The sequence below is a fragment of the Gadus chalcogrammus genome, chromosome 3, assembly GCF_026213295.1.
Source record: "Gadus chalcogrammus isolate NIFS_2021 chromosome 3, NIFS_Gcha_1.0, whole genome shotgun sequence".
NCBI lineage: Eukaryota > Metazoa > Chordata > Actinopteri > Gadiformes > Gadidae > Gadus > Gadus chalcogrammus.
This window is the reverse complement of record NC_079414.1, coordinates 17,720,849-17,735,133: the sequence shown is the minus strand read 5'-3', so window position 1 is coordinate 17,735,133 and position 14,285 is coordinate 17,720,849. Positions and strand designations below refer to the sequence as shown.

General features: G+C 45.6%; 1 protein-coding gene across 5 annotated transcripts in view; it reads left to right on the top strand.

The window, feature by feature from the left end:
• The window catches only part of lrba (LPS responsive beige-like anchor protein), a 186,004-nt gene that overhangs the window by 20,551 nt on the left and 151,168 nt on the right, over positions 1-14,285 (top strand). For all 5 annotated transcript variants that reach the window (XM_056586364.1, XM_056586362.1, XM_056586366.1 and 2 more), the window contains exons 4-16: positions 780-875; positions 3,108-3,229; positions 4,344-4,470; positions 5,470-5,589; positions 5,878-6,024; positions 6,556-6,753; positions 8,885-9,018; positions 9,828-9,936; positions 10,905-11,057; positions 11,881-12,049; positions 12,661-12,740; positions 13,207-13,269; positions 14,018-14,115. In XM_056586364.1, the coding sequence (XP_056442339.1) occupies positions 780-875; positions 3,108-3,229; positions 4,344-4,470; positions 5,470-5,589; positions 5,878-6,024; positions 6,556-6,753; positions 8,885-9,018; positions 9,828-9,936; positions 10,905-11,057; positions 11,881-12,049; positions 12,661-12,740; positions 13,207-13,269; positions 14,018-14,115 (1,616 nt within the window). The remainder of the gene's footprint in view (positions 1-779; positions 876-3,107; positions 3,230-4,343; positions 4,471-5,469; positions 5,590-5,877; positions 6,025-6,555; positions 6,754-8,884; positions 9,019-9,827; positions 9,937-10,904; positions 11,058-11,880; positions 12,050-12,660; positions 12,741-13,206; positions 13,270-14,017; positions 14,116-14,285) is intronic.

Sequence of the window (14,285 nt, the reverse complement as noted above, 5' to 3'; positions counted from 1 at the left end):
CGCTTTACATGCTTGACAAGTATGTGTTGGCAGGGGAGCGTTAGGGTCCAGGGGTTAGGGTCTCATCTACATTTGTGTAGTGCAGAACACAATGAGATTTTTGTGTTTGTGTGTAATGGATCCGTGACAGCAGGCTGTGATGTCTTGAAGGGAGAGTGAGTGTGAGAGGCAAGAAAGAGAGGGACAGAGAGCAAAGCAGAGTAATGGAGACAAAGTGGGACCCATTGATCAGCAGACTGCTGCAGCTGTCAAAGACATTGGGAACGTCTGCTTTGGTGGCTCTCCTGTTCCACCCTGTGCCTTAGCTCCCCCACTTCCTCACCATCTCCCCTCTCTTCTTGTCTCCCTTTGAAGCCCAATCTGGGGCAAAGACAGTGAGGCTGGGGAAATACTGTAGGTTGAGTGGAGATGAGGTTGGACCCCTAACGTGACCATGACCCACATCATTTTGACTTCGTAGGAAGCGGTAGGAGCTCTGGTGACGGCATCATAAACTTGGCTGACTGTTTCTGTCACACGTTATCTTGTCTCGTAGCTAATTCCACTGGATGTTCTCATCTCAAAGAGGAGATTGATTCAGAACAAAAAATAAATAATGAATATGAACAGATGATCCCTAAGCACATGTGACTGAGTACTCGGGTGAGTTGGGCTCGGGGCTAGCTGCACATTTGCGTTCCAGTTAAACTTTGTCCAAATATTTGTGTGTCATTGTGATGCGTCGGTTTGTTGGTGTCTGGTACGCTGTGTTACTAAATTATGGTGTTGTGTCGTCTCAGCCTCCCCACGCGGTGAAGCTGCTGTCGGTGCTGAAGTGCATGCCCCAGAGGAACGGCCCAGACGCCTTCTTCAGCTTCCCAGGGAAAAGCGCAGCTGTGAGTATGCCAAACGATGCAGCACACGCACGCACACACCACACACAAACCTGCACGCAATACACACACGCGCACACACACACACACACACACACACACACACACACACACACACACACACACACACACACACACACACACACACACACACACACACACACACACACACACACACACACACACACACACACACACACACACACACATCGCTCTCATGCGTTGTACTGTTGGCATCCAGTGGCCTCTGCATGTTGGAAAGGATTTGGGTGACATCATTGCTCAGAACCATGTTTGTCTTTCTTCAGAGCGTCTCATAAGAGCACCCGTGTACATGAGTGAGAGCTATTGATGGATGTACGGGCTGTGATGAGGAGTGCATTTGCATAAAGCCCCTCTCCTCCCATCCACCTAGCGACACGGAGGCCTTTTGTCTATTGTTGGGGCCCGAGGAACAGCTGAGGCCTCCACAGCCCGTCTGTTGAAATGTAGGCTGAGGGGGAAACATTGTGGTTATTTGTTGTGACAACATTCGGTGGCATCTTAGTCGGCGGAGTAGGAAACTGTTGCCGTGTCCAGTAAATATATCAGACATACAGTAGGACAGTAGGACAGACAGGTTCAACGACCCAGGGAAGCACGCTCCTTGCCAGCGAAATCCTCCTTGATCTTCAATTTCAACAAGTTAACCTTAAATATAGAGTAGGCTGGACTTTTCCTGTGAAAACACTAGCCACTACCTCTGTGATTTCCGTGGCGAAAATGCTTTAAAAGGCTTACAATTTCCATCTTCGCTTAATTTTTATGAGCCAAAAACCGGTAATTCCTTTTTGAAAGAAGAACTCAATAATGTCTTGGTATGTACTTAAGCAGCCTCAGTCTCTTAAAATAGCTTATGTTAAATTTGGCAGCTGCCGCGTTGAGGTCTTAATAAACCAAGGCTCTCTTAAGCAGCATTAGTCTGATAAACGCCCCAATGGAGACAGAGTTAAGCTTCAGAGAAAAGCTGGACTGTCGACTGTCAAGACTGTGGCTTGATTCTGCAAATGTTGGGCATGAATAGAATAGTATTGATATTGTTAGTCTATAACCATGGTTTTGTTGGTTCTGCACGGTTTGTGTTTACTTAACGTGTGTTTTGTGTGTGGCTTACTACGTACAGTTGGTATGGATGATCTTTTCGGAGTGCTCCACCCTTGTTGAACCATTTGGTCTGTCGGCCAGAGAGGGCTGATATGGCATCGTGTTAGGAGAAAGAATGTATCTGTGTTGGTTGTGCATTGTGATGTGTGTGCCCTTTCCCATGCACACACTCACACACTCACAAGAATACGATGCCATCAGTAAAATGTTCCTTCCTCTTCCTGTGCTTTGTTGCTAATGAGACAGGAAGACCAAACACACATGCTCCAGGGAAATCTGTTTCAAGTTTGTCCTCTGGTCAGGGTTTTCACAGGAAAAATCCATATTTTAGGGTTAATTTGTTGAAATTATTTATATGGTTTCAGACCACATGCTTAAGAGCCTACTGAAAAAAGCCAAGCCCATAGTAATCCCCTGTTTGTCTTGTAGCCAACCCACTCAATGATGCCAAAAGCGACAATGTTTCCCCCTGCTCACAAGTATTATCTCTCTAGCAAATGGCAGAAAAAGTGCCATGGACATCCATCGCCAACCCAAAACTGGATTCATAGGGCTCTGCCGCTGCTTTGGTCAGCACTACTTGTCGCATGTCTCTCCACTGTGTATCTGCGTCTATTAATGTATTATTTATTTATTTGAGAGGGACTATTTTCCGTGGCTTTGTTTGGCTGTTGAGTCTTTATGTTATTGTGGTCGTTTACGAGGGACTGCCGCTGGGCACCACGACCCAAAGCGTGGTTGGCTCAGTGGTTTCTCCTCCTTTTCTTCTGTTTGTACCGCTCTCCGGTCGAGCTGTGTCCCTTGATCACTGTATTCTTGTGTTCTTTTTGCTGTTCTAGTGATGTTATGTCTTGTTCGGTTGAGCTGTTAATTTTTTAGTGATAGGCGGCGGGCCCCTTGCTCTCGCACCTTTATGTTGGCGAGGGTCCAATGCTAGAATTAAATACTAGTCGCCATGTTGATCCCCAGTAGGGATGTTGCAATAAGACATTACAGCTGATCTGTGGGTCATTATCGTACTAGTTATGGTATTCCCTTGTCATTAACGTACTATTTATAAGCCATTACCTACCCTTTCTCTCTCCTTACCAGGCGATAGCGCTGCCTCCGATAGCCAAATGGCCTTACCAGAACGGCTTTACCTTCCACACCTGGCTGCGCATGGACCCGCTCAACAACATCAACATAGACAAGGACAAGCCTTACCTCTACTGGTATGTAGCACACCAACGGCACAGCACATATTCACTTTAAACCGTTTAGTGTAGTTTGTTGGTTCATCTATTTAAATGCAAATACAAGTGGAGACAAGGCCAATTTCCTATGATGTTGAAGTTCCAATGTTGGATCGAAATACTTCAATGAATAAAACATGAAGTAGTTTGTATAAACTGTAAATAGAGGTGCATTTACAGTTACTTAGGGTTTGGGGTGTGAGAGTTTTTGTGAATTTACAGGCAGGAAGTACATTAGGAAAAACAGTTCAGTAAATGCAGCAACTTGACAAATTAAATGCCTAATGCCGTCCCCTCCTGGGATTCGGTTATCAAGGACTCCACTTGTTTTTGTTTTTGAATTATCTGCCGATTCTTAAAGCCCTTCTGTGTTTATTGATTTGTTCTAATGAGGTTTTGCTGCCATGCATTTTTGGCAAATATGTGAATTAGCACAAAGAAAATCTTGGGCAAAATATGGCATATTATTTATGCATGCTAGTGGTCTACAAACTAAACTATCCATGTTAAGCATTTTCTTTATTCTAGAATTATAATAAAAGTTTTTACCCTGTTAGATATTTACTGCAACCAAAGTTTTTGGAAAGAGAAGGAAGTGACTTTACCTTGAGGGCATCTTTAATCATTGCCAGAAATGTAATTTATCGAACAGGAATCTGTTGGGAGCCCTTGTTGAAAACAATGCCAAATCCAAGCAGCTTGCTAGCAAGCCCGGGGAATGTGCAATAACATGCTTCTTCGGCCTGCTGCCTCTTAAAAATAGATGAGTTCACTAAATCACATTGCCCAAACGCTGCTACCAAAACAACAATGATCATTCACAAAACGGAACAATGATGGAGCTGTTTTTGTTCCCTTGTCTCCACCGATCGTTCAAATCGGTGGCATTTATTTTTTCCCAGTTGGGTGGATGTCTGAAATCCCCACGCTTTTTGATGATGTGTGTGTGTGTGTGTGTGTGTGTGTGTGTGTGTGTGTGTGTGTGTGTGTGTGTGTGTGTGTGTGTGTGTGTGTGTGTGTGTGTGTGTGTGTGTGTGTGTGTGTGTGTGTGTGTGTGTGTGTGTGTGTGTGTGTGTAAATGTCCTTTTTCCAGCTTCCGCACCAGTAAAGGCCTGGGGTACTCTGCCCACTTTGTGGGCGGCTGTTTGATCGTGACCTCGTTAAAGGCGAAGGGAAAGGGGTTCCAGCACTGCGTGAAGTACGACTTCAAACCACAGAAAGTAAGTTGACAGGAAGGAATGAAAAAATCTCTTTGAGAGAGGGTTGAATCACACTGCTCAATTGGTCTTTCACAGGGGACTTCCCATGCGAACATATCGCCTAAATGTGATTCAAAAATATGAAAAGTACATCTTTATTATGTATATTTTAGATGATAAAATCAGAATATCATATTTACAGTTGATATTCACAATATTACAGAATGTTATGCATGCAAGTGCACAACAATCCACAGTTGACTCACAAAAAAATATATACTAAAAATAATTCACTTTTAGTATTAGAAGAGCTACAATCAGTTTGGTATGTTTCCTAGCCCAGCAAAAAATAGCAATGACAAATGATGGAGATGTCCAATGGACTGAGCCCACTGCTACTGCCAGCTTTACGCTAAAGCCTGGTACCGTTTAGAGCCGTACGTTGGCTACGGCTAATGAGAAACGTCCGCCGTGTGCCCCCTCTAGGCCTAAGTCCCACCTAGCTGCCACACACAAACTCAAGAGGGACACGGTGCAAAAAATCTAATTTTCAACTCAACTCTGGCTTAAATTTAATCGGTTCATTCATTTCTGGAAGTAACCATGACAACCCCCTTCGTGATTGCTAATGCCGCTAACCTGTTTCACCTTCTTTACAGAGTTTGATTGAAAGTGTGATCTACAGTAAGATGGGATTTTAACTGGAAGGGATTTGGTGGTGTGCCAAATCTGTCTGCCGGGAAATGTTCAAGGAGGAATTGACTTTTAGTTATCATGGTGTACATATTATAAAGGCTGAAGTGTTCATGACAGCCTGCCTGTGTGTCAATCTCTGTGTGACTATTCAGTCCTTGTGAGACACGATTATCCAAAGCATTCATTTCAGGTGTAGTGAGGAGCAGGTTTTGGCTTATTGAATCTTGCTCAAGTATGCCTAGAAGGAAGACAGGGCATTGGGGATCAAACCCAGTCCTTCTCACAGTAACCACCAGCCTGTCCTGCCCTGCTGTCTTGTTGTAGTGGTACATGGTGACCATCGTGCACGTGTACAACCGCTGGAAGAACAGCGAGATGAGCTGCTACGTCAACGGAGAGCTGGCTTCTTACGGCGACATCACCTGGTTCGTCAACACCAGCGACGTAAGAACTGCATCCTCATATAAAGACCAACTTGAACCAGTCTAAGAAGTACATTCATTGCATGCTTAGTTATGATGGTTATTTTAAATTGGATTCATTCACAATGTTGGCCTCTCTGGTTTTACCTGTCCACTTGGATTTCACCTCCATCCCATTATTCTTTCCTACCTTCCTATATTCCTTCCAAACTTTCTTTGTTCACTGCTCCCATTCTGTCTTTGCTCTATCCATCCATCCATCCATCCATCCATCTATTCCTTCTTCTTCTTCTTTCCTTGTTTGCTGCAGACATTTGACAAGTGCTTCCTGGGCTCTTCGGAGACGGCGGACGCCAACCGGATGTTCTGCGGCCAGATGGGGGCGGTCTTCTTGTTTGGCGAGGCCCTCAGTGCCGCTCAGATTCTGGCCATCTACCAGCTGGGCCCAGGATACAAGGTTCATAACACTTCACTCATTCATGCATGAAGGCCATGAAGGTTCATGGATGCACTGTATTCTGCACTCATTCATTCACTTAAATTAATTTGTGCATTGGACAGGTTAGACGTACTATGAGTCCTCTTTACTCATTCATTAATAAATTCATGCATTTATTTATAATGCATGGTTGGATATAATATTTGTCAAGTCCTACTTTGCTGTTATGAAGGAACTAGAGGTTATTATTTATGCAGAAGAAGATCATACTCCTTGAAGGTCAGGGTAGTGGAGTATACGTGACCAAAATATGTTTGACTTCCTAATTGGCTTTGAAGCCCTGGTCTGAGAAATACAATATCAAGTTCAAAAAATATTGGAGAATGTTATGATTTGACCACATCTGCAACATCAAATTTATTGGGGGAATATGACTTATGACTTATTTTGATGTTGTTTTTGTTAGTCTTATATCTCAATCTCTCCATTTCTCTCTCTCTCCCTCTCCCCCTCACCTTTGCCCCCGTCCTGACTCACCCTCCATCACAGGGTACATTTAAATACAAGGCGGAGAGCGACCTGCTGTTCGCCGAGCACCACAAAACGCTGCTGTACGACGGCAAGCTGTCGGGCAGCATCGCCTTCACCTATAACCCCCGCGCTACCGACGCCCAGCTCTGCCTGGAGTCCTCCCCCAAGGACAACGCCTCCATCTTCGTGCACTCACCCCATGCGCTCATGCTGCAGGTACACCCAAGCGGAAACTAAGAAAAGGGTACAGGCAGGAAGTGTGTGGTTTTCGGTTTGCAGAGGTGCAAGTGCGCTTGATGCAGCACAGTGGGGTGCTGTAAGAGCCACCCCCGGGTTTGTTTAGAAGTCAGTAGAGCGCAGATACAATATCATAAAAGACTTATCAGGACGATAGGATCCGGATGTGCAACGGGGTTCCTTCTGAGTCCCCAAGTGTTCATCCATCCTTGGGTTCGGGTTCCCCTTATACAAGGCTTAAAAGGTCTCATAAAGAGTGTGTAATGTGTATACAAACAGACTCATGATTCGAGCCGGGAGTGAACTACTGCTAAATCCCTGCGGCATTAATATCGCCGCAAGAGTTTGATAGGTTTGTAAAAACATTGAATGTGTGTGTGTGTGTGTAGAAGCAGAAGACGTTTGGACCGCCAACATTGTCGGGCCTAAAAATAAGGTTGCGGCCAAACTGGGATCCAGACAAATGGCAGCGACTGGCTGGCTTGACTGGTCCAATGCACAGCACAAGCCACGGCCCTCCCAGCTCACATACCTGAAGTCCGCCTGTCTCCCCCGGTTCGACCTTGCTAACGAGGCGGGGAAAGGCAACACACGGCTCATTAATATAACCCTGTGGGACGTCTCCATATCTCGTGCTGTGTGCCTCGGGATTTTGTGCTTAATACTGTTAACCTTGGCTATTACATCACTGCTGTTGTTAATTTATATTTTTTGCTTGCCATGCTACCAATCCCACCTGAGTAACCTAGGTTCTCTAAAATGTGTGTGTGTGTGCTTGTGTGCGTGTGTGTGTGTGTGTGCGTACTGCCCCGGGATAATGCATATGTCCCACTTGGCTTCTCCTCACTTTAACTGCCTCATTAGGGACACTGCGCCACAACCCAGTTGATCCTGGTCAGATTAGTGCGTCTTGAAAAAGCTGCGGATAAGCAGCAGCTAGCTGCTTCAGTTCAGGACAACACGCATGGCTCGGTTTCCAATGCCGGTACAATGCAGACCAGGCGTTTCTTGATTTTGTCTGTGAAAGTGTTTTGGCTGGATTATTGCGTTCTAAAATGACGATCTGCACCAAGCGATGCATTGTGGAACACATCTCACCCCTACTCAACGCATACATTTAGGGAATTTCTTACAGAAATATGCAGTGTTATTGTAGGATAGAATGCCGGCAGTCCTGTGTGCATTGGAGCACCTCCCTGCATGTACCACACAAATTAACACACACACCAGGGAGACCCCTTAACTATTTGGTGAATACAGAATGGATGTCACTGTAGTTATCAGGTTATTGTTCTTACCAGTCTGACGCCAATAGGGCTCAACCAATCCCCTGCATGTCCCCTTCGACGGCAAACACACGCCACCGACACGCTGTCACCATGGCAACCCATCTCTGTGGCAATTAGTCGTGCCACCCAAGCCTCGCTTCTGATTTGGTGACGGGATGGGGCTGAGGACAGGTGTGTTTCATACCAGGAAGTCAATTCCCTCTATGTAATCACAGTCTACTGGTTCTTATTGTTTGCTGAGAACGTTGCCATGGAAACATTCCCTCGGAGGCAATTGTAACTTTATTGAAGAAATGACACATGCTGCAGCGACACACCACCGGTTTAAATGTATTTCCATCATGGGGACGGAAGAACAACTCATAAGGTTGAATGAGACTGATTTACGGAGGGGTTGTACGTTTAACTCTCGGTCCCAGGCCTTTTCACCTCACCAAGGAACGTCTGGGACGGGGTGCTTCAAATTGGCGTTATTTGGGAGAGAGAGGGCGGGACTTCCCTGCATGCTTCTGAGGGAGGGATATCCTTTAAGTTGGCTCATGGTTTGAGTGGTGAAAGGGAGCCTACGATAAGACATCTGTCTCTGTTATATGTTTCAGATAGAACTCAATGTCTTCTGGGGTTCAACTTTTCATATTCTTATTCTTCCACCCAGGGCAGTAATGACTAACGTACATAGCTCCTAAGAAGTAAGAAAGCACAAATTGCATTACGGTAGACGGGATAAGTGATAGAATTGATGACTCCTCCTCGCAGCCTAGTATGTTTTTGTACACTTGAGGGCGTTTGGTTTATGTGTTGTTGTTGTTATTGTTCCCTAGGATGTGAAGGCAGTGGTGACCCACTCGGTCCAGAGTGGGATCCACTCCATCGGAGGAGTGCAGGTGCTCTTCCCTCTGTTTGCACAGCTGGACTGTTACCAGCCCTCCAGTCAAGAGCTGGATACCTCCGTCTGGTGGGTTTAATCATTCACTGGCTCAGTCATTCGCTCAGCCACTCACTCACAGACATTGTAACACTCACTCACTCACTCACTCACTCACTCACTCACTCACTCACTCACTCACTCACTCACTCACTCACTCACTCACTCACTCACTCACACTCACCCCCCCTCACACACATTCACATTCACCCCCACTCACATTTACTCTCACACACACACACACACACACACACACACACACACACACACACACACACACACACACACACACACACACACACACACACACACACACACACACACACACACACACACACACACACACACACATTTACCCGCATTAAAGACGCACACACACACACATTTACCCACATTATAGACGCACACAAATGTTTTCCCACGGATGGATACCCACACGCACACATGCGCAATCACACGAAGGCACTGCGACACACAAGGACACACACACACAGCTATTAGTATTCGGCCTTCCCTTTTGTAATAACTTGAAATGAGAGGATTAAAAGTAACCCATGGTGATCTCCATTAATGTGATGTCGCACTACACTGGATTGTGCTGAAGTAATCATTTTGTTATTCTTGCGTGCCGCTTGGCACGACTCGGCCTCATGACCACGGGGCCTATTTGTGTGTGTTGTGTTCACAGCACTGAGGTGTCCACTCGACTGTATTCAATGTGATGCAGCCAAGAACCTATCCCCCCCCCTACGCACCCATGACACAGCAACCTCATTCTATCAAAACGTGTTGTCTTATCTCTTATCCCTGTCCCTCTGTCCGTCTCTCGCCTCTCCTAGCTGCACGTTGCTCTCCTTCGTCATGGAGCTGCTGAAGAACTCGGTGGCCATGCAGGAGCAGATCCTGGCTTGCAAAGGCTTCCTGGTCATAGGCCACACTCTGGAGAAGGTGAGAATCACCAGCGGATCAGTGATTCGTCCAAATGTCAGCTAAAGGACACCATTAAACCAGTGTAACGACCAGAGTGCAGCATGCTGGTCTTGTGGATCGAAACCCAATCTATACTTCTAGACCGTGACCTATTAGAGAAGGAGCTACTTTCCTAGTGGGGCCTGGGAAGTAGTTTCAGCACCAGGAGATCCAGACAAACCAATATTATGTTGTCTAGATGCATTTAAATTGTTAAGATGCATTTAAATTCCCTCAAGCACTCACTCTACGGAGAATGGCCCACCCATCCATATAATAATGTGTATTGTCTAAAAAAGGATATGTGCTACATACTTTATCCGTGGGGCCATTAATATGCTGCTGTGTACCACATCTCCCCTTGGGAAATTAACAATAGTGAATCTCTGTCATTACTATTAGACTATGTTGGACTGTTATTACCTTCCCCTGTCAGACACACGCAACGACTTATGCAATGCATTCACGCTCCCCAAGATTTTAAGGGGATGCAGTTATTTGTTCCTTGTTTTCGGTCCCAAAGTCCACAGCCCACCTGTAGGCTTGCTTGAGAAAAATGCCCGACCCCACACAGTCCACAACTACCTCCGACACAAGTGACGTGTCTGGAAAAATGAATCCAACAATATTCTTCACAAATCACAAATCATACATCCGTTGCTTTATGTGGTCAAGAAGGTTATAACATAATCCTAGTTGATTCAGACAGTATAACGTAAGTAGCACTGTGAGAGGTTGAACCTTTTGGGTTCTTTCTTCATAACACACCTACATCCTCTGGTGTTTTTGACAATGTCATATCTCCCTGTAAAAGTTGTGTATTGTCAATGCTTCATTTTAGAAGCTGGGTAATAATATGATCATGGTACTGTCAGTAAACTACATTCTGCATTGCGTGCCTTATCTCCATATCCCTCCTGTGGCTATGCCTGCTACCTGTTATCCAGTCTTCCAAGATGCACGTGACGCGGCCGGTGCTGGACATCGTCCTGGCCTTCGCCCGCTACCTGTGTAACCTGCAGAACGGCGTCATGCTGCTCAAACAGCTGTGTGACCACATCCTTTTCAACCCCGCCATCTGGATCCACGCCCCTGCCAAGGTCAGTCAGTCAGACACACACACACACACACACACACACACACACACACACACACACACACACACACACACACACACACACACACACACACACACACCCCCCACACCCAACGGTTGTCGCGTATAAAGATAAATATGCATAGACACATTACCAGCAGCCATCCACTGAGTCCCCTCTATGTGTGTTGTGTGTGTCCTGGGGAGTGGAGCCTCGCTAGGCCTTCTACCTCAGAGCGATGGTTGACATCTACATGAGCTGTCCTTGTCTTATGCGCTTGGACCCTGTCAGCCATCCACTCACCCTAAGAACACACACACAGCCCACAGAGATGCATCATTAGCATTTTACCCTGGCATGATTGAAGTGAGCCTGCAAGTTTGTTTTCGTCCTTGTGGCTGTCTGTCTGCGCATGTTTGTCGAGCGTGTGTGTGTGTGTATGTACGTAAGTGAGTTCACATTCATGTGTGTGTGTGTGTGTGGGGGGGGGGGGGGGGTGCACATTCGTGTGTGTGTGGGCACATTCGTGTCTGTGTGTTCACATATATGTGTGTGTGTACGTGCACATTCATGTGTGTGTGTGTGTGTGTGTGTGTGTGCGTGCACATTCATGTGTTTGATGATTAGCATTTTACCCTGGCATGACTGGAGAGCGCCTGCAAGTTTGTTTTCGTCCTTGGGTGTGCCTTGTCTGTGGGTCGTGTGTGTCTCTGTGTGTACGTAAGTGAGTACACATTCATTTTGTGTGTGTGTGTGTATGTACCTGCATCTGTGTGTGTATGCGTCTGTTACCCTGCCAACATCTGCTGTGTCCGTCCCTCCCCAGGTGCAGCTGATGCTGTACACCTACCTTGCCACGGAGTTCATCAGCACCGTGACCATCTACAACGCCGTGCGGCGGGTGGGCACGGTGCTGCAGGTCATGCACACGCTCAAGTACTACTACTGGGTGGTCAACCCTTTGGACCGCAGCGGTGTGGTACCCAAGGGCCTCGGTGAGGACCACCATGACACTATACGATAAGACATGACAGGGCCGTACTACAAACACATGGCCAGAACACCAAGCTGGGTCTCTTCATTACAAACCACCCTTAGTGTGATGTGTGTCCAGTATTCATGCAGGGGTAGTATCAGGGTGAGGATGTTTGACTCCGAGCTCATGGGTTAGGGGTCGAACCACAGTGTCTGCACTCTACCTATATGCATCCTTGAGCAAGTTGCCCTAACCCCCACCCTGCTCCTTCCATTCCATATGTTTCATACATTTATTCGAAATAATGTTGGATATTTATTAGTAATAAATAGTATCCTGTGTATAGATTTAAGAACACCACACCATATCACATTGGAAAGTGCATTTATTTTACGGTAAATGGTAAACTGATGATGAGTAAATTAGTCAGCTGTTGACATATCACATTCCTTTTTATCTTTTGGGCCCTGCCAATTCCCTTTACTTTACCAGCCCCAGCCTTTTCTAATCTATTAATGCCCACAGAATTAACAGTTTGTCATCTGCACCCTGTCATGTTTTCTCCAATGCTGATTTGCTGGCTATCGTCACAGTAGGGTGGATCTGAAGGGTTCTCGTTTGTCTTTTCAGATGGGCCCAGACCGACCCAGAAGGAGATCTACTCCCTTCGAGCCTTTCTGCTGTTGTTTGTCAAGCAGCTCATCATGAAGGTAGGACAGCAATTCATTCATATATGCAAAGCCATCTATTAGGATGAAATATTAATACATGGTGAGTGTCTGGGGCATTATCCTTTCAAAAAAACATTGAGTTCTAATAACAATATATTAGAATTGCATGGCAGATTTTATTGGCAAAATGGTGCTTAGTTGCTTACACATGCACATTTGTGCAACTAATGCATTATGAATCTGATAGTTAATCAGATTTGTAAGATGGAACTATTGACTTGAAATCAAATTAACATTTAGTGCTAGAAATAAGCTTAACCAGGAAGAGTGTAGTTCGTTTTTGGTTGAAGATCATGGTACTATACCGTTTGGATGTACTTGTTTAAACGTTGCCTCACTAAAACCATGGTACATTTTGCCGTCCCACAGACGTGTGGCAAATCGTTGTCATTAATTTTCAAACCTTTGTAATGCAATGAAAACTGTTTTGTGTTTTCAATTGAAGGATCACGGTGTGAAGGAAGACGAGCTACAGAGCATCCTCAACTATCTGCTCACGATGCATGAGGTAGGAGTGCTTTTATCAGCCGCCATACCCATATCACCACCAGATGGTGCCAAAACCTTATTACTGTCTGACTTTGCGTCTTCCCTCTGACGTCCACATACACTGCACAAAAAATAAGAATCACTTCAGCTCTAATTCTGCCCATCACGTTTTGTACCGATGCAGGCGTGTTTAGATCGCAGCGATGCATAGGTTTTTAATGAGTGTAAAAACAGCAAACCCAGCAGGACCTGGAAGGTGAATACTACACCGCTCCGAAACCCACTGTCACACAGAGCCTCACGACTTTATATTAGAAAAGAATCCGAAATAACGTATTCCTCATGAGCTCAAGTCAAGTGGTAATTTCTCCCCGTTCTTATAGAGGATATTTTAAACTGATCCTAAACACTAGAGTGTGCCTAAAGTAACACTGTACTGAAATGCAAATCCTACCATTTTCAAATAATATTCGGCTTGTTTTTCTTTTTTCTTATTAACTCAATTATGATAATAACAATGGCCTACTTTGACGCCATTACATGAGAAAAGCTAATACCACAAAATTACGTTTGGGTATTTTCTCCCTATGTATTCACTGTCGGTTTTTAACAAAATTATAGCAGAAAAGCAAAAACCCAAATTCAGTTTTGTGTGTATTTTAGTATTTACCCTTAACAACCTCTCAGGTGACATTTAGAGGATGGTTGACTTTGACAACGTCTCCTCAGAACAGCTCTATAATGCCCCGATCCTCTCTCTGCTCCAGGACGATAACCTCATGGACGTGCTGCAGCTGCTGGTGGCTCTGATGTCGGAGCACCCCGGCTCAATGGTGCTGGCCTTCGAGCAGCGCAACGGGATCCGGTAACCTGACCTCCATCCTCCCCACACCTACCTCAGATCCTCCATGTTCTCCCCACACCTACCTTAGATCCTCCATGTTCTCCCCACACCTACCTTAGATCCTCCATGTTCTCCCCACACCTACCTTAGATCCTCCATGTTCTCCCCACACCTACCTTAGATCCTCCATG